Source organism: Phodopus roborovskii, unplaced genomic scaffold, assembly GCF_943737965.1.
Source record: "Phodopus roborovskii unplaced genomic scaffold, PHOROB, whole genome shotgun sequence".
NCBI lineage: Eukaryota > Metazoa > Chordata > Mammalia > Rodentia > Cricetidae > Phodopus > Phodopus roborovskii.
In genome coordinates this window covers 36,601,008-36,626,699 of record NW_026126433.1, presented here as the reverse complement: position 1 = coordinate 36,626,699, position 25,692 = coordinate 36,601,008, and the positions used below count along the sequence as shown (strand labels likewise).

General features: G+C 39.9%; 2 protein-coding genes across 2 annotated transcripts in view; one reads left to right on the top strand and one right to left on the bottom strand.

The window, feature by feature from the left end:
• Positions 1 to 353: 353 nt before the first annotated feature.
• On the bottom strand, positions 354 to 17,125 carry Mpc2 (mitochondrial pyruvate carrier 2). Its single transcript, XM_051186178.1, has 5 exons — positions 16,759 to 17,125; positions 6,679 to 6,719; positions 4,107 to 4,191; positions 2,850 to 2,961; positions 354 to 568 (listed from the first exon to the last, which is right to left on the bottom strand). Exons 1-5 carry the CDS (start codon positions 16,865 to 16,867, stop codon positions 526 to 528), a joined length of 390 nt encoding a protein of 129 aa, XP_051042135.1. The 5' UTR covers positions 16,868 to 17,125; the 3' UTR covers positions 354 to 525.
• A 631-nt stretch (positions 17,126 to 17,756) lies between these two features.
• Dcaf6 (DDB1 and CUL4 associated factor 6) overlaps positions 17,757 to 25,692 on the top strand; it is a 105,158-nt gene continuing 97,222 nt past the window's right edge. The window contains exon 1 of the mRNA XM_051186180.1: positions 17,757 to 18,163. Coding sequence (XP_051042137.1) covers positions 18,067 to 18,163 — 97 coding nt within the window. The 5' untranslated portion in view covers positions 17,757 to 18,066. The remainder of the gene's footprint in view (positions 18,164 to 25,692) is intronic.

Here is a 25,692-nt window from a genome sequence, read left to right as displayed (position 1 = left end):
AAAAAATTTCTAGCTGAGAAAGAATTTCATTAAAGTTAAATCCAAATACTTCAAATTATGTTTTAAAATAGTTTAAAGCCAGTTTGATAGTCATTCTACTAGCTACTTCTCATCTTTGAACATTATTGCCTTCCACTTGTAGCCACTCTACCATCTTACAGTAAATAAGTGAATCATTTAACCCTTTGACCATGTTTCTGTTTGCTTGAATGTGTTTGCTCTTATAAATTTTGGTTAACTAAAAGATGAAGCTGGAGTGTGTATGATCAAGTAAGATTTATTATGGACAAGTGGTAGAAAACAAGGTTAGTGCTATGCATATGTTAAGTTCCTGGAATCATATGTAAAGAGACTGTTATTAAAAGTTTGCTTTATTTTTCCGTGGAGTCAAGTGCTAGCTATTAATTACAGTTAGATTTCTTTTTCATTCTTTTAAAATGTTATCAGAACAGTTAGCATCACCTTATCAATAATTAAATAAACTAGGTTCCAATGTTTCTGTCCACATCTGGATTATTCAGGTGATCAGGAACTCTTGATTCCTTTAGCTTTGAGTTCTTGATTATATCTAAAGAGAAAACAGAAAGATAAATCATTAGCAGTAACAGCAGGAAAAAGGGGATAGGAAGCACATTCCACTTTTTTCCCCCACTGTCAAGTGGCTATGTAACTGTTAATATAATCTTCCAAGGAACTTACAGATGGGAACAGGCAGAAGGAAAAGTGAAACACTCAAAAGAGTGCATTTGCCTCTGCTGCATTTCAGAGCTCAACTGCTAAAGTTTGAACTGCTTATATGACATAAGTTTTCTATACAAACAGGTAATTTTTAATTTTTAACCCCCGACACACACATGCACATGCAAACGCATACACTAGGCTGTGGTGGCACATCCCTTTAATACCAATAAGTGGACCTCCGAGTTCAAGGCCAGCAAGGTCTACAGAGGGAGTTCTAGGACCCAGGACTATATAGAGAAACTCTGACTCAGAAAAAAACGAAATAAAAAGCCTGTTCCAGGGGTCCAACCCAGGGGGTCATACATGCTAATGCTAGGTAAGCATTGAACCGTTGAGCAACATCCACTGACCTATTTAAAACAAAAAATTATTTGTGTGTGTATCTGAGTATGTGTGTGTGTGGGGGGATGGGGAGCACTTCTAGAAAGACCATAAAACCATTGTAGATCTCCTGCGGCTTGGAGTTGCAGGCAGTTGTAAGCCACCTGAAGTGGATGCTGGTAATCAAATTTCAGTCCTCAGCAGGAGCAGTTGGCATTCCTAATGGCTGTGCCTATCCCTTCAGCCCTCTATGTTCAACCTTGAATGACCCACAGCTAACATGATTATTTATATAAAATTGGCAAAACGTGGTGCCCTCTTTTGGCCTTTAGGCATGCATGCAGGCAGAACACTGTATACATAATAAGTAAATCTTTTTAAAAATTGCCAAAATGTGATTACTACAATTTTTCACTTTATACTCACAAAGCATCTAAGATAAAAATCAAGTGGGAATGGATTCTTGTTGATTACTAGAAGAAAAACATACTTTCTCCCATAGACAGACTAATAAGTTATAAACACTTAGTTTATGTAAACTTAAGTTTTCTCAACTCTCATTAATTCTCAACTATAGAGGCAGAGTCTTTCTTCTATATAATTCTTTAGATTTAATTAACTTTTCTTTTTTTCTGTTTATAATAGAGTAGAAAATCACATAAGCAATATGAAGCTTACCATACTTATATTTCTTGAAAAATTTTGACTTCAAATATTTGATTGTAACACAGCTATTATTTGTCATGACAAATATTATTAACCTGTTTTGTATACATGTAGCATATACATGTGTGCTTGTGTGTGTGTGACAGGTCAATAAGAGGTGTTTCCGCAATTTCTCTCCACCTTTTATTTGAGATAGGGTCTCACTGAACCTGAAGCTCACCAGTAAGCTCCAGGGATCCTCTTATCTGTCCCTCTCAAATTTAGGATTACAGGTGTGTACCACCATGCCTAGATTTCCCCCATATCCTTTAAAAAATGTGCTACTATTAACTGCTCAACCATCTTCCCAGGCCCCAGTGTTAACTACTGAGTAACAGTTTAAAACCTTTGCAGTGTTTGGGAGGTAGAGACAGGTGGATCTCTGTGAGTTTGAGACCAGCCTGGTCTACAGAATGAGTTCCAGGACAGACTCCAAAATTTCAGAGAAACCCCCCCCCCAAAACAAAACAAAACAAAACAAAAAAAAAAACCAAATCAACAACAACAAAAACTTTCTAGGGTTCATGGAATACTTTGCAATGAAACCAGTGACCTCACTCTCTAAATGTTATTTTCAAACTATACCCTATACATTTAAAGCACTTCTTATGTATAGTTGAAAGCAAGCGATAAAAGGCTAATTTTGGAAATTACTTGTAAATCATGAGTTTTATATGTTGTGGTGGTTTTGAATGAGTAATGTCCCCCACAGGCTCATGTATGAATACTTGGTCCCCAGGGGTGGTGCTGCTAGTGAGATTATAGAATTTGAAGAGGTGGAGCCTTTCTGGAGAAAAGAACTAACTGTCACTGAAGGCTAGCTTCGAGATCTCACCATCATGCTCCACTTCCTGTTCTCTCTCAGCTTCCTATATGTGGATGAGAATGTGATTGACCAGCTTCCTGCTCTTGCAGCTACCCTTTCCCAAACTACTGCCATGCCTTTCCTACCATCATAGATTCTGTTCCTCTGGAACCATATACCAAATAAACCCTCTCTTCTTTAAGTTGCTTGCTTTTGGCCATGGTATTTTATCACAGCAGCAGAAAATTAACCAATATAATTATGGTAGTAGGCTTACCTCCAAATACGAAAGAGCTGAGAGGCTCCTGCTGACCCCACAAAGAAATTAACAGCAAACAAACTCCAATTTTTTGGTATAATTACAAGTGAGTATCTTGACCAAATGAACCCTGTTAAAACAAAGCATTTTTTAAAGGCACAAACTCTTCTCTCATAATGTATTTAATATTTAATATCTGAGCAAAGAATAAAGCTATGACAATGATAATAGGATGAAGAACAAAGAAATGCTGTACTATGTTTTTAAAAAGTACCTTTAAGTCTTATTATATAAATTTGTATATTTATATAATTATATATTACACAAAAATTCTCATGATATACTTTCTAGTATTACATAAAATTCTCAGTTCTTACATTAAAGGGAGACTTTGCTAGGTACCAATGCCTATTAACTATTCCAACTTAATACTCATGTAAAAACCTGGAAAGTAACACCTCAAACAGATACTTATTCCTAACAACCTTCCTGCCTAAGCTATCCATAATGCAAACATTCCCTAGAGATGGGTAATGTGCAAGTGTAAATATATATATGCAGACATTTGTTAAATAAAATCATTAACTATACATAAAACTAAAGACTTTTGTTGTATGTGGGTTAATTCTGGTTGGACTAATAGGATACAAACTTTTATCCTATTAGGAAGTTTAAGACTCAGGATGTTCCTTTTGTTATTGCTGTTGGGAGGGAAACATGGTGGAGGACTGATTTGACCAAAAGATATGCATGTATGAAATTCTCAGTAAAAATAAGGACTTAGGGTGATCTGAAGAGAAGCTAGTTAAAACTCTAAAAGTAAATTCAAAATTATCAGTAAGTTCCTACAACTGGCCAGAGGCACTCAGACCCTCTGTTCAAACTTATATTAATAAACCCCCAGGGCTGAGAGAGATTCTCAGACAAGCCAAGTTGCCTGGAAGACATTCAGACTAACTGAGCTCAGAAGAAACATTTTCTAACCTGCCAAGCTGCTGGCAGGTTGTGTAGTGAGTTTGTGCAATTAGTTTCACGTTTCCTAGACTGTCACCCATGCTGGGATAGGTTTTTGGTGATGCAGCTATCTTAATAATTTCTGGTCCTGTAAGTAACTCCAAGAAAATCATTGGATCACTAAACTTTGGTAGTATCAACTCCTTATCTGTAGTTAGTAGACATTTTTTTTCACATCTCTTCAGGAATAGTGACACACACACACACACACACACACACACACACACACACACACACGGAATACAGAAGCTTTTAGTTTACCTGTAGCCATCAGCACGGTAGATTGAGCTGTGCTGAGTTTCTCTGCAGGTCTGGCCATGTCAGCTAGTCCAGCACACACCAATCCCTGAAAATACACGTTTAATATACAGAGGCAAGGCATCAAGAGTGGGGCATAATGATTTTTAATTTTAAGTTAAACAAAATATTTATGAATTCCCACATGACAGCTATATTCACAATATTGTCCATAATACTTAAAAAAATTCTAGAGCATGACAAGAAGCTACAACAAATTCAAGAGTACTTTCTCCTTTTTTTTTCTGTCAATATTCTTTTTTTAAAGAAGTACCAGAAAAGTTACTTACAATTATAGTAAGATGATTTTTCCTTATTTTATTTTTAGAAATGTGCTATTTTGTGAGCACGTACACATGTAGAGGTCATAGGACAAATTGAGGGAGTCAGTTTTCTCCTTACACCAAGTGGGTCCCAGAAATTGAACTTAGGCTTGGTCAAAGGTGCCCTTACTTGCTGAGTTTATTGACCCTAGATGATTTTTCTTTAACATGAAAATACACATGGCCATATCTGTTGTGTGTTTTTTTAAAGACTTATATTTTTTATGTGTATGAGCATTTTGCCTACACATAAAATCTACACATCTATGTGCAGTGCCCAGGGAGGCCAGACAAGGGTATTGTAAGCCCTGAAACTGGAGTTAAAGCTTGCAGTGAGGCATCATGTAGATGCTGGGAACTGAATTCTGGAATCTGTAAGAGCAGCAAGTGCTCTAAACCTCTGAGCCATCCCTCCGGCCCCACCCCTATTCTTGCTGTGTCTTTAGTGTCTTTTATAGAATCACCCACACATATCCTAATGTCAACATTACTCAGAAAGCTTGGTAATAAGGTGGTGTGAAATTCAAGATATTTGGGGGGCTAAGGAAAGGAGGATCACAAGTTTAAGGCCTGTCTCAACTACAGGATGAGTTCAAAGGTCAGTGTAGGTATGTTAATGAAGTCTTATTTCAAAAAACAAGGGCTGAGAATCAAAGTTCAAGGTAATCTGGCAATTTAGTGAGTATGCCTCAAAACAAAAGGTAAAAAGAGGGCGAGGATATAATTCCATGACAGAGCCCTTGTGCTATCCATGCATGAGGCCAGAAACAAGAACAAAACAAAATTTAAAAACCCAAACCAAAGCATCTGGTAACCTGTAATTTGGTAATTATACCTAAATATGTAACTGTCTCTTGTTACTCTTTAGTTCATGCGTTGACTAACTGAGCAAACTGCTGACATTTCACTTGCACAATAGTAGTGTGTTAGGCTGGCGATGCACTTCAGTGGTAGTACACCACTTGCTTAGGCATATATAGGCCCTGGGATCCTGAAGATCTGTTCAAAGGTCTCCAGGAAGCTAAAGGCCCATTATGATGTTTGGAGAGGAGAAAGAAGAAAAAGGGGAGACAAATGCTATTGATAAGGACTCTGCCCAACATATATTATTCCTGCTAATGTCCTCTGTGCCTCCCTTTAAAAGCCTTTTTAAAAAATATTATGAATCTCTGTATAGAATGGGCTGCCTTCCAACTTACCTGACTCCTCTGAGTGCTGGGGTTAAAGGAGTGTGCTACCACAGCCATGCTAAAAACCTTTTCTTATGTCTGATTCCTGTAACAGCACAAAAGTCTCCTGTCTTTCAAAGTGCTAGTCCTTGAATAAACCTGATTTCCTTTCCACCAACTCTTAGCTTTAAGTACTGACTTTTAAGCAGCAAGCAGCCAGACCTGCATCTAGCAACACAATGGGTATTATTCAGCTACAAAACAAAGCAAATTCTGATATGCAGTAATCCAGATGACACGTTCAGTGAAATAAACTGAACACTGCATGATTGCATGGGACTGTAGAGATGGTTCAGCAGTTAAGAGTGCTTGTTGCTCTTGAAGAGGACCATACTGGGCGGCTCATAGATGCCTCTAACTTCAGTTTCAGGGAATCTGACATCCACTTTTGGCCTCCTCAGGTATTTGCAACATGTGCAAATACAAACACACAGACACAGACATAAAAAAGTCTTTAAAAAACATTGCATGATTTCACTTCCATGACATACCTAGAATAGCCAAATTCATAGAGACAACCAGCAAGAAGAATGGTAGTTTTAGAGAAAGAAGCAGTGTGCAGGGGAGTGTGTAAAGGTCCTAAAGTCTCCAAGATATAAAGCAGATTGACTGTATGATAATGCACTGAGCACTACCGAATATATATTTAAAATACAAAAGCAAAAATGGCTAAGATGGTAATTTTATGTGTAGTTTTGCTATATTAAGAGAGTTTAAGGGAGACAGAGGCACAAGGATCTCTGAGTTTGAGGCCAGCCTGGTCTGTAGAGTGAGTTCCAGGACAGGCTCCTAAGCAACAGAAAAATCTCAACAAAATAAATAAATAAATAAATAAATGTGTATCCAGAGGCCCTTTCTGGTAAACTAAGAGTTTAGACAAACTAAGGAAGGTGAAGTATATCCTTCATAAGATTTATCTCAAATTAGTACATTTCTATCAAAGAATTATTTTAAGCAATTCCTGTTAAAGCTTAAAAGACTTACCCATTTCATTATTGGAGCCCAGAAAAAAACTGTTCTGGGGCCTGAAAAATAAAAGAAAGAAAAATTCAGAAATAATCAAATATATTATAAATATTCCTTTATCAGCTAACACCAAATTCTACTCTTCTTTCTACACTCTATGTATTAACATTTAGAAAGGTACAAAAACAATGTAATATCAATCTTCTATGTGCCTTCCTGATATTCTTGCCAACTACTTGTATTTATCACATTAAAAATAAGCTAAGGTGAGCCAGGTGTTATGGTACATACAGTCTTTTAACCCCAGGACTCAGGAGGCACGCTCGTCTCTGAGGTGGAAGCTAGATGTGTCTACAGAGCTAGTCCCAAGATAGCCACAGCTATACAGATAAAACCTGTCTCAAAATAACAACAACAACAAAACAAAACAAAAACTCAGAACAGCAAAAAGCAAAGGTGGAGCTGGAGGGATAGTGAGTGGGGCTGGAGGGACGTGCCCAGCAGTTAAGAGCACACGCTTTTGCAGAGGACCTAAGTTCACTTCTGCACACCAATATTAGTGGCTCACTACCACTTGCAACTCCAGCTTCAGGGGATCTGATGTCTTCTTCTGACCTTTGTAGGCACTGTACTATTGTATAAATACTTCACACAGACATACACATATACACATAAGTAAAAAATAAATCTTTTTTTTAAAAAAAGGCTAAAGGGCTAGCATGCCTTTAATCCCAGGGAAGCAGAGGCAGGTGGATCTCTGTGATTGAGGCCAGCCTGGTCTACTTTGAGAGTTCCAGGACAGCCTCCAAAGTTAGAGAAATTTGTCTCAAGAAACAAACAAACAAACAAAAAAAAAAGGTAAAACTAAAGGAACAAGAACAATGGTGATGGTTCTGGAAATCTTTCCCAGTGCTTTGCTTGAACAAAGAACTTAATTTTAGTTTAAGTTACAATCTTTAGAGGAAATAGCAAATCATAAAAACTTGAGCTTTAGTAATGTTCATTCATTTTATTAACAATTGTAGCTATAAATGACAATTCATTATAAGTACCCTAATTAAAAGTTCTTACAAAAATTCTGTAAACTTTTATATTTCAACATATACATACATTATAAATTATTTTACACATACATACACACACCCCTTTAACATGTTTTTTTGAGACAGTATCTCAAAAGTTTCTGGTCCCTGCTTTGTTTAAAATGTTAAGTAAATAAATATCTTTAGTATCCGAAATGAATTTTGACTTGGAAGAGGTGACTCATACCTACAATATCACTGAAGTAAAAGTATTGCCATGATTTCATGTCCAGCCTGGGCTACACAGAAAGAGCCTGTCTCAAAAACAAAGAAAGAAAAGAATTCTGTTCTTTTCTTTTTCTTTCTTTCTTTTAGACAACCCAGAATCTGAGAAGCATGACATTCTAGAGCTGGGAGGAAACTCAGGGAAGCTGTAAGATGCATTCAAGCCGAGCATCTAAGTGAGCTCTTCTTTTTACCTCCAGAGGGCTCAGTGAGGTGACACACATTTTTCTGGGGAGTTTAAAGTGTAACTAAAACTGCAAAGTTTAGAACATACCAGAATATTCAATGTTACATATGTGCTTATACATGTTATCAAGAAAATACATTCCTTCTGCTTTTCTTTTGGGGACTCATTCCTGCTCAGACTGGCCTGGAACTACTGGTGAGATTATACAGGCATGTCCCACTATTCCTGGGATCTATATCATTATGTAAACATTATGAATTTAACATGAAAGTGATTTATAAAAGCAAATTCAAGAATGTTAAAGACTCTGATTATGCCCGATGTCTATGACTGCTGCCTCAATATTCTACTTTACTTTGCAATCATAATTTTTTGAGACAGGATCTCAAAAAATTTAAGCTGGCTAGCCTGGAATTCTATAATGAATAATTCATTATAATGAATTCCAGGCTAGCTTTGAACTCACAGGGATCCATCAGCTCGCTCCTTTGAAGTTGCAGGAAGTTGTAAGCTGCCTGATATGGGTGCTGGGAACTGACTTCAGGTCATCCAGAAGAGCAGCAATTGCTCTTAACTGCTGAACCATCTTTCCAGCACTCAGTAATTTTTACTATCAAATATTCTGACAATACAATCCAAGGATATATGAATTTGGTACTTACATGCTGAGGAATGAAGATAAAAAATATTCAGTATCTCTGTAATTAAACCATTATATTTCTGTAAGAGTTTTGTACTTTGTATGTACAGTAAAATAATGTAATTTACGTCTGAGTGAGGTGTCTCAGGAAGTATTCTCTGCCATCAGAAATACCTTAGCTCATTACGGATTTGATTTATATGAGTGATTTGCTCACATGTATGTCTGTACAGCCCTTGTACGCTTGGTGCCTGAGGAGGTTATAATATGGTGCTGGATTCCTGGAACTGGAGTTTCAGGCAGTTGTGAGCCATGTGAATGCTGGGAATTAAAGTTGGGTTCCCTGGAAGAGCAGCCAGTGCTCCTAAACACAGATTTTTTTCTATTCAATTACAAGCATCAAAACTTAGAACCTTTTGATAGTTTTAATTCTCCTCGCAACCTTTTCTGTCTACAAATCTGTTCCACAACCTACAATATAGATAGAATAGGTGAAGGTGTATGGGAAAAATATAAAAATAATTTGATATGAGATACCTGGGGAAATGAAGCTTAGCATTACATTCGACATGATCTGTGCTGTAATAGTCTAATGTTTGGAGAATTTTTCTAAAAATGATATTCTAAGACTTAGATTGCAGTATAAACCATCACTATGTGTGAAGCCTTGAGTTTGAGTCTCAGCACTACACAAAGTTAAACCATACTTACCAATATCTAAATCCTCTTACTTTCATCCCTCAGAATTCTGTTTTAGGTTTTAGGTTATCAAGGGAGCCTTCTTTAATATCTCCAGTTTAAGCCAAACCCTCCTTTGAACAATCAAAGCAGCTTACATAGTGGACTGTCTTTTATACTGGGCTTATATGTCCTTATAGAAGCTTATCAAGATACTCAAACTTTAAGTTTGACCAAGAGTGGCCCTGACATTGCTTTATTCTCAAGGCAAGAATTCACTGTTTTCTCATCTCCTTGGATACAGGCTTTCTTCACAACAACTTCATTAGATTTTCACTAAAAAGGTACTCAATTCTTTGAGATGATACCTGTCCTAAGCTCAGAATACAGATTGCTATAATTAGAGTGAGCTGGGGAGGTTCCGATCATGGTCATCACACCAAAGTCATTTTCCTTTTCATACATGAAAGCCCTGGATCCTGGGCTGTATCAATTTCCTAAATTGGTTTTTATTAGTGCTTGAAGCTTGAAGTCTACGTTCTCAATCTCGGGGTGAACAGGTGTCCATATTTACTTTAAATTCTTCTGGATTCTTCCAGTCCTCACCATTCTAAAACTATTTATTCTGCTGTGTCCTCAAATTGTTTTCTAAGTAAGGTCCTTAGATTCTGGAGTCTTTGAAAGTTTAAATGGTTGAACACTTGGGTTAATGAACAGTGAAGCTTTCCAGTAGGTTTACCTAGTACCTAATTTACTCAAATGCGCCAAGCTGGGTGACAGTTTAAAAATATAACTGTAAAAATGCCTACAGACCCAAATCAACCAACCATAAAACAAAACAAAACAAAAACCAAAACAACTAACCAACCAAGAAAAAAACATGAAATTAAGTGGCCAGATTTTTTAGCAAGAAAGGCATTTTATTTAGTGAAAAAAAATTAGATTTAGTGTTTTGCCTGTATGTATGTTTATCATGTTCACACCTGGTGTCCATGGGGGTCAAAAGAGGGTGTCAGATCCCTGAAACTAGAGTTACAGATGGCTATGAGCTACCTTCTGGGTACTGGGAACCAAACCTAGATGCTGTAATAGAGCAGTTGAGTGTTCTTATCTGCTGAGACATCTCTTCAGCCCCAATTAATGATAATTTTAAATGATGAAAACAAACTTAAAATTAATTTAATAACTTTAAGAGCTAAACAGAAAAATACCAGTAGCAAATGTGTAAGACTTTCTAAATTGCTATTTTTTCTGAGATACTTGAAGGCTGGATATAAACAAGTAACTTTTTTTTTTTTTCCTTTTTTGAGATATAGTAGGGGTATGGAGTTGTTTCACTGTTAGCCCAGACTGGCTTGGAAATCTGGTAACCCAGGCTGATTTGAATTCACTGCTTTCTTCTGGCCTTGATTTCCCAAGGAATAGGATACAGATATGACCCACCACTCCCAGAACAAAGTATCTTGCTTTTGTTTTCCTTCTTTGCTTTTAAATTGTTAAAAAGAAAAGGAGGGTTGGGTGTGGCTATACACACCTTTAATTCCAGCATTCAGAAAGTAGCGATAGGTAGATTTCTATGAACTTGAAGCAGTCTTGGTCTGTTCTAGGCCACTGAGGACTTCATAGTGAGACCCCGTTTGTTTCTTTCTTTCGGGGAGGTGCGACAAGCAATGTAACCATAAACATTTCAAAGCCAACTTAGTTTGCCCTTTCATTTGATACTAATTTGTTTTATCGTCAGAAGATATAGCAAAAAAATGTAGATAATGTAAATTTCAGACATAGACACTGTTCCTATATCTAAGTAAAATTTTAGTAAGACAAAAACAAGGTTATGCTATATCCAACTATAGTTATGCTCACAAGAAAACATAAAAATAAATGATGATTATGATCTCTAATGTGATTATAATACATTAATACCGGTATTAACAGAAGTATAAATTAACAGAGTAGCTATTAACATCTATTTTTAATGAAATAACTTAAGTGGAAAATGAATTTAAGAATTTTTAATTTAGAGCTCAACAAATAAGAGTAATTCTTACAGAGAAATATACAGTCTTAGACAAGGAATTAACTATCAATACATTTTACCTTTTCTTCCTTAAGACTTAACTCTCCAAAGTAGAAAAGGCATCAACAATTGATAATTTAGAAGCATCAGATAGTATTCTATGCATATTTAAAATTATGATCTACTTAAGTATAATGAAATTATAGCAAACAGCAAAATAGTTTTTCTTCTTTTTTATATTTATATTCAACATTTATGTATTTAATGTGTTTGTGAGAGTGCTGCATGCATTAGGAATGCACATAAAGGTCAGAGGACAACTTTGGAGAGCCAGTTCTTTCCTACTATGTGGGTCCCCGGGGTCAGGTACCTTTGCCTGCAGAGCCATCTTTCCCAGTTCCTTCTTTTGCTTTGATTTTCCCTGGGACAGGGTCCCTCCATATAGTTCAAGGTATCTGTTCAGCTGAATGTGAGGTGGTCTTCCTGCTTCAGCCTCCAGGATGCAGAAATGGCAGGTTGTGTCACTGTGGCTGGCAGGTTGATGTACCTTTCCCCTCTTTCTTTTTTTTGGGTTTTCTGTGACAGGACCTCCTCCATGTAGCTCTGGCTGCCCTGGAACCCTCTATCGAGACATAGTTGGCTTTGAACTCCCAGAGATTTGCCTGCCTCTTCCTCCTGAGTGCTGGGATTACAGGGGTGCATAGCCACACCTGACTGGATTGATATCCTTTTCTAGACCAAATTTTATTTCCCAATTTCTTTGGCTTGGAGGTACTATTATCAGTGGAATAAATGAATTCTATTCAGAACATAGTCCATATGTATGTATAATTCTTTCTACAAAAAGACTTCCTTCTTGGAAAAGCACGAGCACACATAAGTTTACAAACACTGAATTGCTATTCACTGTGTCAATAGGGAAGAATAAACTTTTTATTGACTGTTGGAAGGTCACAAAAATCACTATCTCTTCTCATTCCTTTCATACCATTCTCTATTACCACCTTCCTTTTCTCAACTTTTAAAACTAAAATAACTTTGATCTTCTTATCTGAATCTCCCGAGTACTGGGAATACAGGCATTACTTTCTGGGCTTGTCTGAGATTTGTTAATTCCTTCCTTCCTTTATGTGTAGCTCTCAGTTGTCAGAGTCAGGAGGATCAGTTTAAGGCCTCTTTGGCTCAGCTACATAGCAAGGCCAAACTGGTCTATATTCAGCAGGGAACTGTTACCTCCGGTTGCCTTAGCATTCAGCAGTATAGCAGAACTTCTCTAACTTAGTTATCCACTGATCAACTGTGACCACCTTTTACTTTTCAAAACCCCTCTTAGTTCCATATAACATGCAAATCCACCTAATTGACATCATATGGCCAACTACCCATACATATATTTAGAATGTGAAGGTTAGTATTTGACACCAATACTGACAAAACCAATTTTATTTGTGGTAAAACGTATTCTGGCTGAACACTAAGAACATGTTTATTAATGCTGGTATTTCATTTTGTGCACCTCTTGGTATGACACAACCTATTTTATAATTCATAAAATTTTTTAAGTATGCTTTTTGAATTAGTAATTTTTTGTTGCCAGTTATATTCATCAATGTTCCATTATTACAATGAAATACCTAAGGCCTATACTTGATAATAACTTTTCTGGGGCTGGGGAGATGGCTCAGTGGTTAAGGATTTCTCTCAGATAGAGGACAGGATTTAGTTCCCAGCACCCACATGGCAGCTCACAAGCACCCTTAACTCCAGTCCAGAGGAGTGAGTCCAATGACCCCTTCTGACCTACTTGGGTACCAGGCATACATACATGTGGCACACAGACACACATTCAGACAAAACACACATATAAAATTACGTGACAAAGTCTTAAAAAAGAACTTTCTTTTGGCTCATGATTATAAAGATGTCAGGTCTAAGGCCTTTTAGTGATGGCTGTTTTGTTGACAGTCCTGAGGTTAGGACAGAGTGTTCTATTTAGCAAGAGGGGAAAGATATGTTAGGTATGTGTATGGTCAGTATCCCAAAGTCAGTAGGACTCAATCATAGGCACTTTACCCTAAGGAATTTATCACATTATACTTACTCCCCAAATGGTACACCAGTCTGATTAAATTTCCAGTTACTTAATGCCTCACAATGAATATTAAATCTCAATATATAACTGAGTTGAAGGACATTCAATCCAAATCACCAACTAAGCTGAAATAAACACTGTGAGACATAACTTCAAAATTATGATCTGACAAATGCCTAGAGCATAGTTATACAACTGAGTTGTTTGGAGCCACATGCTTTATATACATACAGTTTGCTAGATGGATGACATCTGTTACGTGAGTTGAGGAACTGTTTAGTTATAATATATTATTTTTCTACAGAGGCAGATCTTTTTGTATCATAGCACATGGTATATATAAGCAGACAGATGACAAAGGCCTCAAAATTCTGGGCCACATAGTATTCTAACTATAATATATATCTATATAAAATATATTCTTGTTGCCTCCTTAGAAATACTAGTCAGGGACAAAAATAAATCTAAAAATGTATAACAAGCAATATATACTTTCCAACTATTAATATTCTAACCTACAAATTTTTAAAAAGAAAGAATTCTTGTATATGAATGTGTCTAATGCTGAGGTGACTCAATTATTAATACTAACATACAATGGTATTCAAAGGGACTAATCAGTATTTCTCAGATATTTTTTTCTTTTCTTTTTGTTTTTTCGAGACAGGGTTTCTCTGTGTAGCTCTGACCTGAAACTCGTTCTGCAGATCAAGCTGGCCTCGAACTCAGAGATCTGTGTGTGCTTCCTGAGTGCTAGGACTGAAGGTGTGCGATGCCACTGACACCCCCACCCCCATTTTCTTAGATTTTTAATACTAGTGAGCCAACAGTCATTATTTTTCATGCTTGTTCTCTATATTGCTGTGCTTTTCGATCACAAATAATTTTTTGGTGATAGGCAACTTTATGTATTATTCAAAAATTTAATTGCTAGAGATATAGCTCAGTTGGAAGCCCTGGTTTCCATTCCTAGTACCACATAAATAAGGAACACTGTGCATGTCTGCAACCCTAGCACTGGGTGTAGAGATAGAGGGTGGACGCAGGTAGATCCCTGGCGCTCACTAACTTATCACCTAGCCTCCTACGTGAAACGATCTCCAGGATCAGTGAAAGACTACCTGGGAGAAAAACTTTCCTGTGGAAAGACATGTCTTAAAACATAAGGTGTCAGTCAGGTTCCAGTGGTGCACACCTTTAATCCCAGCATTTGAGAAGCAGAGACAGGAAGAGTTCTGGTGAGTTTGAGGCCAACCAGGAGAAGGTAGTAAGAGCTAGTCTTTTTTTGCTTCTTCAAGACAGGACTTTTCCGTGTCACACCCATGGCTGGACCTAAACAGAAATCTGCCTATCTCCACCTCCTGAGGGTTGGAATTAAAGGAGTGTGTTACCACACCTGGAGATCTAGTTTAAAAAAATAAGACTTTAGTTACACAGCAAGTTCAACCTTGTCACAGAAACAAACAACAATAATCCCCCAAACCCTTTACTTGGAGGAGAACATTTGTTCTGATTTTCAAAACAAATACTTTGCTATATGTCTTACAGATGCTACATCATTTAATTTCCACAAGGATTATTAATTTTAACAGATTTCTAAGGTTTGGGGAATTCTTTAAGGCCAGGCAAGACTCAGCCTACCTCTGCCTGTCTTCCAAGACTGTGTTTCCTCTATTATACTTAAAGTATACAGAAATATAGAGATGTAACCCAAACACTTCCGGCTGACAAGCACAAAGTGCTCTTCATTGTGTACTACAAATAATAAGTCCAGGAGGCTAAAAGCCAGGGCCTTGGAAAAGATCAACAAATGACTACCTTCCAATTCTGTTAGTTTAAGTACTTTAAAACTTCTCCTGCTTGTCACTGTCTTCATGACATGCCCTAAACACAGAGCTAGAGGGTAAAAATTGCCACAGAACTCAGTTACTTTGTGACACCCTGATCATTAAGCAGATTGCCCAACTCTTATCTCCTGAAAAATCTCTGCCATAAAACATAGCAAAACAAAACTAAAAGGCAACTACAACTTCATGAATAAAGTTCCTTAGAAACACGCTTTCTAATGGTGTTTATATTGCAGTAATACTACTGGGTGTTAAGCTAAAGTCTATGCAGAAGTATATACCATTCTGCTATCAAACCTGACACCAAATTTAGCACACATTCCAGGCTCCAGAAAGCTGCTTCAGTCCTTGGCAAAACTAAATCTTTCTAATGTAAACTCTATCTATGTAAAGGCAAAATCCACCTTCTTGTTAGTCTTGATCTTTTCCATGAGAATACATTTTCCTATTATATAATCAAATTTTAGTCACCACCCAAACGAGTATTATTAATTCCCGTTTTGTATTTATTAGAAATAACCTAATTGAGGAACTGTAATAAAGGGCTAGAGGAACAGGGGTCGTCCAGTTTCTTAAAAGAATTGTTTTCAACTACAAGAATATTTATCCAGCACAAGTAACAGCTAACATCTTCAAAGAATCGAGCATGTACATTACTTTTGATTTTCACACTGAATACATTTTACAAGAATGAGGACAGAGGTGTAGAATTCTGCCCAAGGTCACACGTTGGTAAGTGGTGGAGCACAATTATATTCGTATCTGCCCACACAAAAAAGCTCAGCTAGACCTGGTCAGTGATTGCATAATGACTGGTTTATACTGGATCTATGGAACCAAGAGTGACATTGTCCGGGAAGGGGAAAGGGGGAGCATCTAATTTTGGGAAGGGCTCCCTCAGCAGGCCTCTGCCAATAGGAGCTGAAGTATGACCTTTAGTCCAAACCCTCTGCTAAGTTCAGACACCTATTCAGCTCTTTCCCACGTGCGATATAAATCCACGGAGGGAAAAAAAGAGCAGAGTGTGAGTTTCGTGGTGGCCCGAGACTTCTTCGTGGCGGAAGTTAAGGTTCAAGTGTGGAGGCGACGCGGTCGGGGTACGAGCAGTGCTTAAAGCGAAGCCAACAAAAGTCAGCAAGGGCACCGGACGGAGATACTTGGCTTTGGGAAGAGACGCAGAAAGAGATAAGGGGAAAGATGAGGAGAATTAATGGGTTCCCTTCAGGTGACTCTCAGATTCCTGCAGTAACTGAACTGTCACTGGGCCGCTAATGTCCCAATTTTGGAGGGAGAGGGACGACCTCGGTGCTAGCCGTTCGGGAGTCTTTACCTGCCGGGTGGTTGTATAGCGGCCTCAATTTCTGTGGCAGCAACAACTCCACTTTATCCATGAATCGGTGGTAGGAGGCCCGCAGGCCTCGGGCGCCGGCAGCTGCCATCTCGGCGGCGTACGGAGCGACAGCAGCTAGGTGGGAGAGCCGCCGCGTCCTCGTTCCTGGCTGACTACGAAGGGCGGCTCCGTCACTTTCTCTCCACAGCGCTAAGGGTCCGCCTCTGCCCTAAGGCGCCCTTCCCCCGGCTCCGCCAGCCTCTGCTGAAGCACCTAGAGGCCGCGCCGGGCGAAAGCTGAGGGGGCGGAGCCTCAGCAAGAGTCCACCCCAGCCCGCCTCCTGCGAGAGGGCGGGGGAGATGGAGGAGGAGTCATGGCAACAGGTGCTGATGAGGTCGCGGTGCCCCGGCCGTTGGCGCGAGGAGGGCGAGGCGCTTGCGCAAGCTGAGCAGCCCGTTCTCATTGGCCGGCCTCGTGGAGCGGAAGGGGCGGGACAAGGCTCACACCTTCTTCCGGCTCTGGAGGACATATTGGAGAGGGGAAACTGAAGCCGCATTTCTATACACCCCTCATTTTAAGAAGGCTGTAGTTAAAATAAGTTTTCTGGGCTTTCCTCGCCCCAACTAAAGATGACGCCATATACCTGTCGGGCTTCCTTTAGTTTGCTTATTTTTTTTGAGACCGTGTTTCACTATGTAATCCAGGCTGGCCTGGATCTCGCCATCGTCCATCCTCAGCCTCCCGAATGCTGGGATCACATGCATGAGTCGTCACGCACGGCTATTTCCTTTGAACCGAAAGGAGTGAGCGAGACTACAACTGCAGGAGCTTCCGTCATTAACCTTTTATCCATAGACAATTAAGGAGTGGGCTAGAGCGGCCTGAATCTACTCTCCCAGGGTGAGGGCAATGGTGACGCACACCGGCTTCTGTCGCGGGAGGGCGTCCTCTCGCGAGAAGGTGTGGGAGGGGCGTGGTCTAATTAGGAGAGGGCGGAGCTCGTGGCCGCCTCCGCCTTCGCCTCCGCCTCCTGCGGGAGGGGGGCCGAGGGAGGGGACTGTTGCTGATCTCTAGATGTTCTGGGTAGTCTGAGGAGAGAGTATGAGGCGAGCTGTGGCCCGGGTGCCGCTGGGCTCCGGGGGAGAAGGCGCGGCCGTGGCCGCCGCCATCTAGGTCGCGGCTCCAGCGAGGCCCGGCGCGCGCATGGTGCTGGTGCCGCTTGGGTGTTGATCGGCCTGTCCCCTCCCTCTTCTCCCCTCCCCACCCCCCGCGGTGGTCTCCCCTTTCCACCCCAGCCCCAGCAGAGCCATGTCTCGGAGTGGCTCCTGCCCGCACCTGTTGTGGGACGTGAGGAAAAGGTCCCTTGGGCTGGAAGACCCGTCCCGGCTGAGGAGCCGCTACCTGGGTGAGCGGGGGCCCCGGGGCGGCGGCGCTGAGGTCGCCGCCCAGAGGTGGGGGAGGGGGCGCCGCCGGGGCTGTTGGCGGTAGGACAGTGCCCCGGCCGGGGCGCCCGCAGCCGGGGTGTCAGGTGGGACGTGGGCTCCAGCACCTCCTACAGCCAGGTCTGCTTTGCAAGCTGCCAGCCGCGGGAGAGCCGGGCCGTGGGGAATGGGCACTGGCCTGGGAAGGTGTCGGGGTCGCTCGTGGGCTGGGACTCTGGAGAAGACTCGGTGAACCTTACGGAGATGCCACGTTGAGAGCAAAAAGTTGGCGCTTTTGCTTGTCTCCGGAGCTGTCCCCGCTCAGCCGAAGAGCTCAGGTGTTGGTTGTCCACCGTCTTCGGCTTCCGCAGGGGTTTGGATGTCGCCCGAGACGCTGTTGACCACCCTCGGGGACTTCACACCCCTTGCTGCCTCGCTGTAAACTGTTGGCGCTGAGCCCAAACCACACAGAGATCCCGGAGCCCTCCCCACCCCCCTCGTCCCCGGGTCCAGCCTGCTGTCAGTCCTGTAGACCTCTTTTAGGTGGTGTAGGGTTTCACGTTCCTGTTCCCACCCCTGGAAAACACACTTGGCATTTTCTGTTTCTTAGTTAAGCTTTCTAAAAACAATCTGCAGTACCGAGGGCACAGTATTCCACTTTCTTCGTTTGGTACCATGAGTTTTGTGAGTCAGCTGGGTCACGCCTGAATCAACTAAAAAGTCCTGTTTCTTCAAAGTGAACCCCCCCCCCCCCCGTCATTTCTTTGCCAGGTAAAGGAATTTGTTGTCATTTGCTTTTCACTGCAAGAAAAATAGAAGGAAATGAAATCTCATTACAGCCAATACTATTGGTTGTAAATTACTTAGAAGTTTAGGTGTACATTTTTAAGTTCTCTCATGACTTATGTTTTCATTGTAAAAACTCAAACACAAAGAAGCAGAAATCCCGAGGTCGCTCCCATTTCAATTTCATGCCACTGCCCTTAAAACTAATGCTTCTTGATTATTTCCTTCTTAAAAATACATACTTGTATAAATGGAAAGATATATGTGTGTGTGTTTGTGTGTGTGTATGTTTGTATGTATGTGCATACTCTGAGAAAATTGAATGCAGGGTGCTGTAAGCATTGTTTGTCCTCTGTTTCCTCCATGTATCTTGAGATTCTTTCAGACTTAAAGATCCGTGTAAAACATTACTAGTACTTTATGAAGGACTTTAATGTTCTAAACCGTTTTTGGCCTCTTTTTTTGAATTAGGGGCTCAGTATGTAGCGAAGGCTAGCCTTAACCTTTATCTCAGCCTCTTGATAGCTGGGGTTACAGTGTATGTGTGTGTGTGTGCACCTGACCTTGCCCCTTTTTCTTTAAATATATGTGTTCACTGTCCGTAACTGTGCAAGCATCATTTACATACATTGTAGTAAGCACCTAGAGTGCTTGTTTTTCATATTTGTAAAATCCTTTCTAAAATCCTTACAAAAGGATTTTACAAAATGTACAAATTTATTTTAAAATTTATTTTGTCTAGAAAGGGAGGGGTTTCAAGACAGGGTTTCTCTGTATTGCTTTGGATCCTGTCCTGGAATTCGCTCTGTATACCAGGCTGGCCTCGAACTCACATAGATCCGCCTGCCTCTGCCTCTGCCTCCTGAGTACTGGGACTAAAGGTGTGTGCCAACAATGCTCGGCTGAAAGGAGTTTTACTTTAATAAAAAGGAAATGCTAACAGTTTGTGTGAGTGAATTTATAATTTGGTCTTTTATTTCAATTAGTTGGGCTGTTCTAAGTGTTTGGTTTTGTTTGTTTAGTATTTCTGTTTGAGTTCAGCTGTATATAATAAAGTTAATTAAACTATGGTAGTGCTTTCCAGATGGCTCAGCAGGTTAAAGACACCTGCCACCAAGACTTGCGTTTGATCCCTAGGACCTCAAGTGCTGCAAAGAAAGGACTGACTCCTGAAAGCTGCCCCTCCCAACAAATAAGCAAGATGTATTTAAAAATTAAAAAAGAAAAAGACATTCTTATTCTCTTCCTACTTAGACTTCCAATGGAAATGGAATTTGTGTTAGGTGCAGCTAAATTGAAGAGTGAGACTCCACTTGTAGGAAGCTCTTTATCTCAGACAGTCCCTATGTGTATAATTGGGGAAGGAGAGGTAGGCTTTTGAGATAGTGGTGCTCTATAGCCCAGACTGTCCTCAAACTCCTGATTCTCCTGCCTTAGTACATTCTGGGATTACTGGTGTGTGCCACCCACCGTGTTTAGCTTTAAGTAATTTAAGTATAGCAACGATACATACTTTTATTAGCACTTTAAAAGATTTTAGCTAGGTTAGTTGGAGAAACCTGTAATCCCAGCACAGCCAAGGTAGAGGTGGGAGGATCAGGTGTTCAAGGCCATCTTTGAAATAAAAACTACAATTAATGTAATTAATACACCTCACCTAAAAAGTTTCTATGTGTGTGCATGAGTGCATGTGGGGGTGGTGGGTGACCTTTTAAGTGCTCTTAGAATGCCTCCCCCCCTTTTTGAGGAAGGAGGCTTGCTGAGAGATTGAAGGATATTTTGTGAAAGTCCCTCTCAAAAAAAGGGGAAAAGGAGCATTTTAAATTTCTAAGTCCAAGGACTTAGAAAGTATATTGATTTCTTAAAGACAGGCAGATCTAGACATAATTATTTAGAGTGTTGTAGTTTGCATTTTCTCCTAATAGGTTTCTGTTATTTGTATTCCTAATAATGAATTACTGCTAAGTAATATTAAAACTGGAATGTTAACTTTTATAGAGGTTTGAGATTAAAGAAACAAAGGTTCCACTAAGTTCCTCAGGAGCTAAGCAAGGAGAGAAAACTCTGGCTACAGAGTAACCCAAAGGCAAAATTAACCAGTTTTATAGATTATTGGCTCTAAGGTATTCAAAGGACAGTGACTTCCTACACCACACAAACAGGATTGCTACCTTCACTGCCTGATCTTAAGTATTTGAAGAAGGGACTGGGTTGTAGCTCAGTTAAACTGGATGTAGAGGTATCATCTTGAAATCCTAGCACTCCAGGTGGAGGCAGGAGGGTAAAGAGCTCAAGGCCAGCCTGAATTCATGAGACCCATTCTGAAAACTAAAAAACAAAAGTAACTTAAAAGCATTTTCTGGTTGTGGCTTAAGCCTCTAGCACTTTGGAAGGTAGGAGGATTAAGGAGTTTTAGGCCAGTTTGATCTACAGGAGACTTTCTTTAAAAACAAGAGAAAGGATAGAATGAGGTGGGTAAGTGTGCTTGGTGTACAAGTAAGAGAACCAAATTTGGGTCCCAGCACCTCTAAAAATCAGGGTAGGGGGCGGAGACAGGAAGATCACTGGGTTTGCTGGCTGCCATATCAACCTACTAAACAGCTCCAGCGTCTGGAAGTGGTCCTGTCTTAAAGGAATAAAGGGGAAGAGACTAGAGAGCACTTTATGTCCTCTGGTGCACCCACATATACAGTTGGGCATACATGAATATATTGTATACACAAGCCACGGATGGTAGTTTTCACATATAATCCCAACATTTGGGAGGCTGAGGTAGGTATGTTTACAGGTCAGCCTGGCCTATATAGTGAGTTCCATGGTAGCCTGGAATGAGATGAGACCCCCATTTAAAAGTAACAAAATTAAGTCAGTAAGATGGCTCGGGGAGTAAAGGCACTTGCTGTCAAGCCTTGGCCTCCTGAGTTAAATTCCGGGGACTAACAGTATTAGAGAACTGACTCCTAAGGTTATCCTCTAACCTGCACACATGCACACGTGCAATGTGACTCATCCCTTACCCCAGATAAAAGAAATGTGGGGGTGTTGTTTGTGTTTTCTAAGATTTTTCTAAACTGGTTACCTATAATCCCAATCTGTGGGAACCGGAGGTAGCAGGGGACTGTATTTAAGGCCATCTTGAGGTACATAGAGAAAATATAAAGAAAGCCAGAACACAAAATTCTTTTTAAAACCCTGGTAAGAATTTATAAAGAAGTCATAAATAGTGAATTTCACTTATACCTTGGAGAAAACAAGGTAGGCTTTATTTTTAGTTAATATTTGTAGACACAAGTCTTCAGTTCTTGGGTAAATAAATAAGATTGCTAGGTGACATAATGTGTTTAGCTTTGGTCTTCATCGTAATTTCACCATACCACAGTCCCACTTGGTGGATGGACACCAGCTCATATTGCCTTAGTTACTCTTCTTAATTCTAGCCTTTCAAAAAAAAAAAAAAAAAAAAAAAAAAGATTTCTTTTGTGCCCATGAATGTTTTGCCTGTACATGTGTGTCCACCCCATTTGTGCCTGGTGCCTGTGGATGTCAGAAGAGTGTATACAACTGGAGTTAGGATAGCTGTGAATCACCATGTAGGTGCTGGGAAGAAATCTAGATCTTCTGCAAGTAACAAATGCTCTTAACTGCTGAACCATCTCTCCAGCTCTAAATTTAGCCTTTTTGGAAGGAGGTGTTTAGAAGTGTATTGCTTCGGTTTGTATTTTTCCAATGGCGAAGGCTATTAAATATCCTTTAGTTTTCTTTTACATCCATGTACATTAATTAAATGTGAAGATTACCTTTTAAATATTTTATCTATGCATTTTTACATATATGTATGTGTATCTGTTTTGGTACAAGTCCTTAACCAAGTAGATTAAAAATTTCTTGTATTTTATTTTTGAGACAGGGTCTCACTGTGTATCTGTGGCTGGCCTGCAACTTAATATGTGTATCAAGCTGGCCTCAGATTTACTGAGTTCCACCTGCCTCTGCCTCCTGAGTACTTGTATTAAAGTCAAATAGGTTTTGTTTTGTTTTAAACATATTTTCCTGTTTGTCTTTTTTTTGTGTGTGTGTGTGTGTGTGTGTGTGTGTGTGTGTGTGTGTGTGTGTTTTAAGACAGTGTCTCCCCCTTATATAGACCAGGCTGATCTGGAACTACTTCCAAATGCTGAGATTATAAGTGTACTGCCACCATACCTGGTACTGTCTTTTTCTAAAGTCCTCCCTTCTTCCTGCCTCTCCTGACCTGTGTCTGCACCCTTCCCTCCTTTCTCTTCTCTCTCCTTTCCTCTGTCCCTCTTTCCTACCTCTCCTCTCTTGCTGCTTTCTCCTACCTTCCTTCTGTTCTCTACCTGCTCCCTTTTCTCCCTCTTATTTCTTGAGACAGGGTCTCATGTAATCCAAAGTGGCCTTGAACTCGGTATATCCAAAGATGGTCTTGAACTATTACACATCTGTCTTTTAGCAGTGTTTTTCAAGTGTTATTCTTAACAGTATATGTAGTTAATACTTATTGAAATTTTTGTGTTCTGTGTAAGAATCTTTACATAATCCAAGGTCACAATTTTTTTTTTTTTTGCTGTTTCCTTCCCCTTGAAGGTTCTCTATTTTATCTCTTACATTTAACACTAAGAACAACTTAGAACTCATTTTTATATGTGCTGTGAGGCGGATCAAGTTTCATTTCTTTGCTTATGAATGTAAAATTGATCTATCACTCTTTTTGAAAAGACTTTACTCTTTGTTGAAAATCAATTAGCCATATATTTTCAAGTCAATTTCTCCACCACATTCATTGATTGAAGTTTCTGTCTGTGTGCCAGGACTTTATTGTTTATAGTGAATGTTTAAATGGCCTTAGTGTGTGATAGGAGATGAAAGGAAGGGAGAATGGAATAAAAGGGCCATTTGCAGTGTACTGCTTCCATGGCACCTTTAGGGAAATAATGCATACCTGGCTTAGTTCCTGTCCTATTGCTGTGAAGAGACATCATGTCCAAGGAACCATGATCATCTTGGTTAGAAGTAGACAGGCATGGCACTATAGCTGTAGCTGAGAACATTGTATTGTGATTCCCAGGCAGCAGGCAGAGAGGAGAGGAGGAGGGGAGGGTAAGGGAAGAGAGGAGAGGAAGACGAGTTGCACACCTCTTTCACAAGGCCATATCCACTCCAACAAGACCACACCCCTAATCCTTCCCAAACACTTCCACTCCCTGATAACTAAACATTCAAATATATAAGCCTATGGAGGTTCTTCTCATTCAAACCACCATAATAACTGTGCCAGATTCCTCTGCAAGTGGGATGTCCTTTGGCCCTTTCCGGTGCAAAAAGCAGTCCCACAGTTTATAAGCCTCTCTGATGCACAAATAGTAACACAGTGATATACTCTGGTACAGTAGTCTGGTTGATGATCTTTAAATTTTTAAATGACTTGGTTAGAGTTGATAATACTCTTCTGTTAGGATGACAGGAACTTCTCTTGCCCAAACAAGGCCAAGACCTTTTTTTAATAAGGGAGAAAAAAAAGTCTTGGAATTTTTTTTTTTCCAATTTTGCAATTCCAAGAGGATAACCTGAACTCAGAAAAGACATAAGATATGGAAGAATATTTCTCCCCTTAATGAGAATTGTACTTATGCACCAGTCTATCTGAAGTGAAGTTGCTTACAGACCCTTGATGTAAAGTCTACCTGCTTCTTTTTGAGGTCTAATGTTGGCATTCTCATTTTCAGAAGTTTTCCTCTACGTAGACACATCCTCCACCTCCCCCATGTGATGGCTGCAGACTACCCAGCCTGTCTGCTTTTTTGATATCTAATTCAGAAAGTATAATTTTCCTTTTTTTCCTCTTTCATTTCCTGGCAGCTGCTGCAATCACCAGCTTGCCTGCCCCATTTTTATTTCTCAAACTCCAGTACAATTGTCTTTCATTTTTCTTGTCAGTGCAAGATAAATCTCTAACTCAAAGGGACGAGATACTGTTTATTCTGGGCCAAGTATAAGTGACTGTGTCCAGGGGACACAGGTTCAAGTTGCCCCATATAACATGTGTTCAATGTAGATGCTCTGGTTTAGAAGCAGTTACATGAACTTGTATGGTGGCCAAATAAAAGGAGTTGGGAATCAGGGCATTTTCCAATTCATTGGTAGGAACAAAAAGTGGGTGGATTATAGCAAAGAGAGAAACTACTTTAGGAATTGGATGTTATCTGGTAACATTCTTAGCTTTGGGGTTGCTGGGAACTAGTGGTTTGTTAAATTTATTCATTCCAAAGGTTTTGCCTGATAGCTGCAAGGATGTAGGTCAGACTACAGAGGTGGGCATTGAGTTCCTATAAGGGGTTAAAGATAGGGCAAGATAATTAGACTCAGTGTCTGCAGCATTCCTACTCTCCATAATCAGGACATTCTAATCAGTTAGCTTTGTAGAATCTTTTTACATAGATGCCCCTCCCCAGAATAAAACAGGGGAGCTTCATTTAATGCTAATGAATCTGTTTTTGAATTCTTTGTAAGACTAAGAACCTGCTAAAGAGATCCTGTGTCTTCTAGTGATACTTGGTAATTCAAACTTGGTCCTTGTCTCTTTTGAAAATTGCCCAGGCTATTCTGAGCTCTTTCCATTACTATATATAATTTAAAAATGAATTGTCTGTCCTGGCTCCTGGTGCATATTGATAATCCCAGCTCATAGGTGGCAAAGTAAGGAGGATTGCTG

Coding starts and splice junctions, on each gene's coding strand:
- Mpc2 (XM_051186178.1), bottom strand. CDS start 16,867: ATGGCAGCTGCCGGCGCCCGAGGCCTGCGGGCCTCCTACCACCGATTC. Junction 4,192..6,678: donor GGGCTCCAATAATGAAATGG/GTAAGTCTTTTA, acceptor GTGTATTTTCAG/GGATTGGTGTGTGCTGGACT. Junction 2,962..4,106: donor TACCGTGCTGATGGCTACAG/GTAAACTAAAAG, acceptor TTGTTTTAACAG/GGTTCATTTGGTCAAGATAC.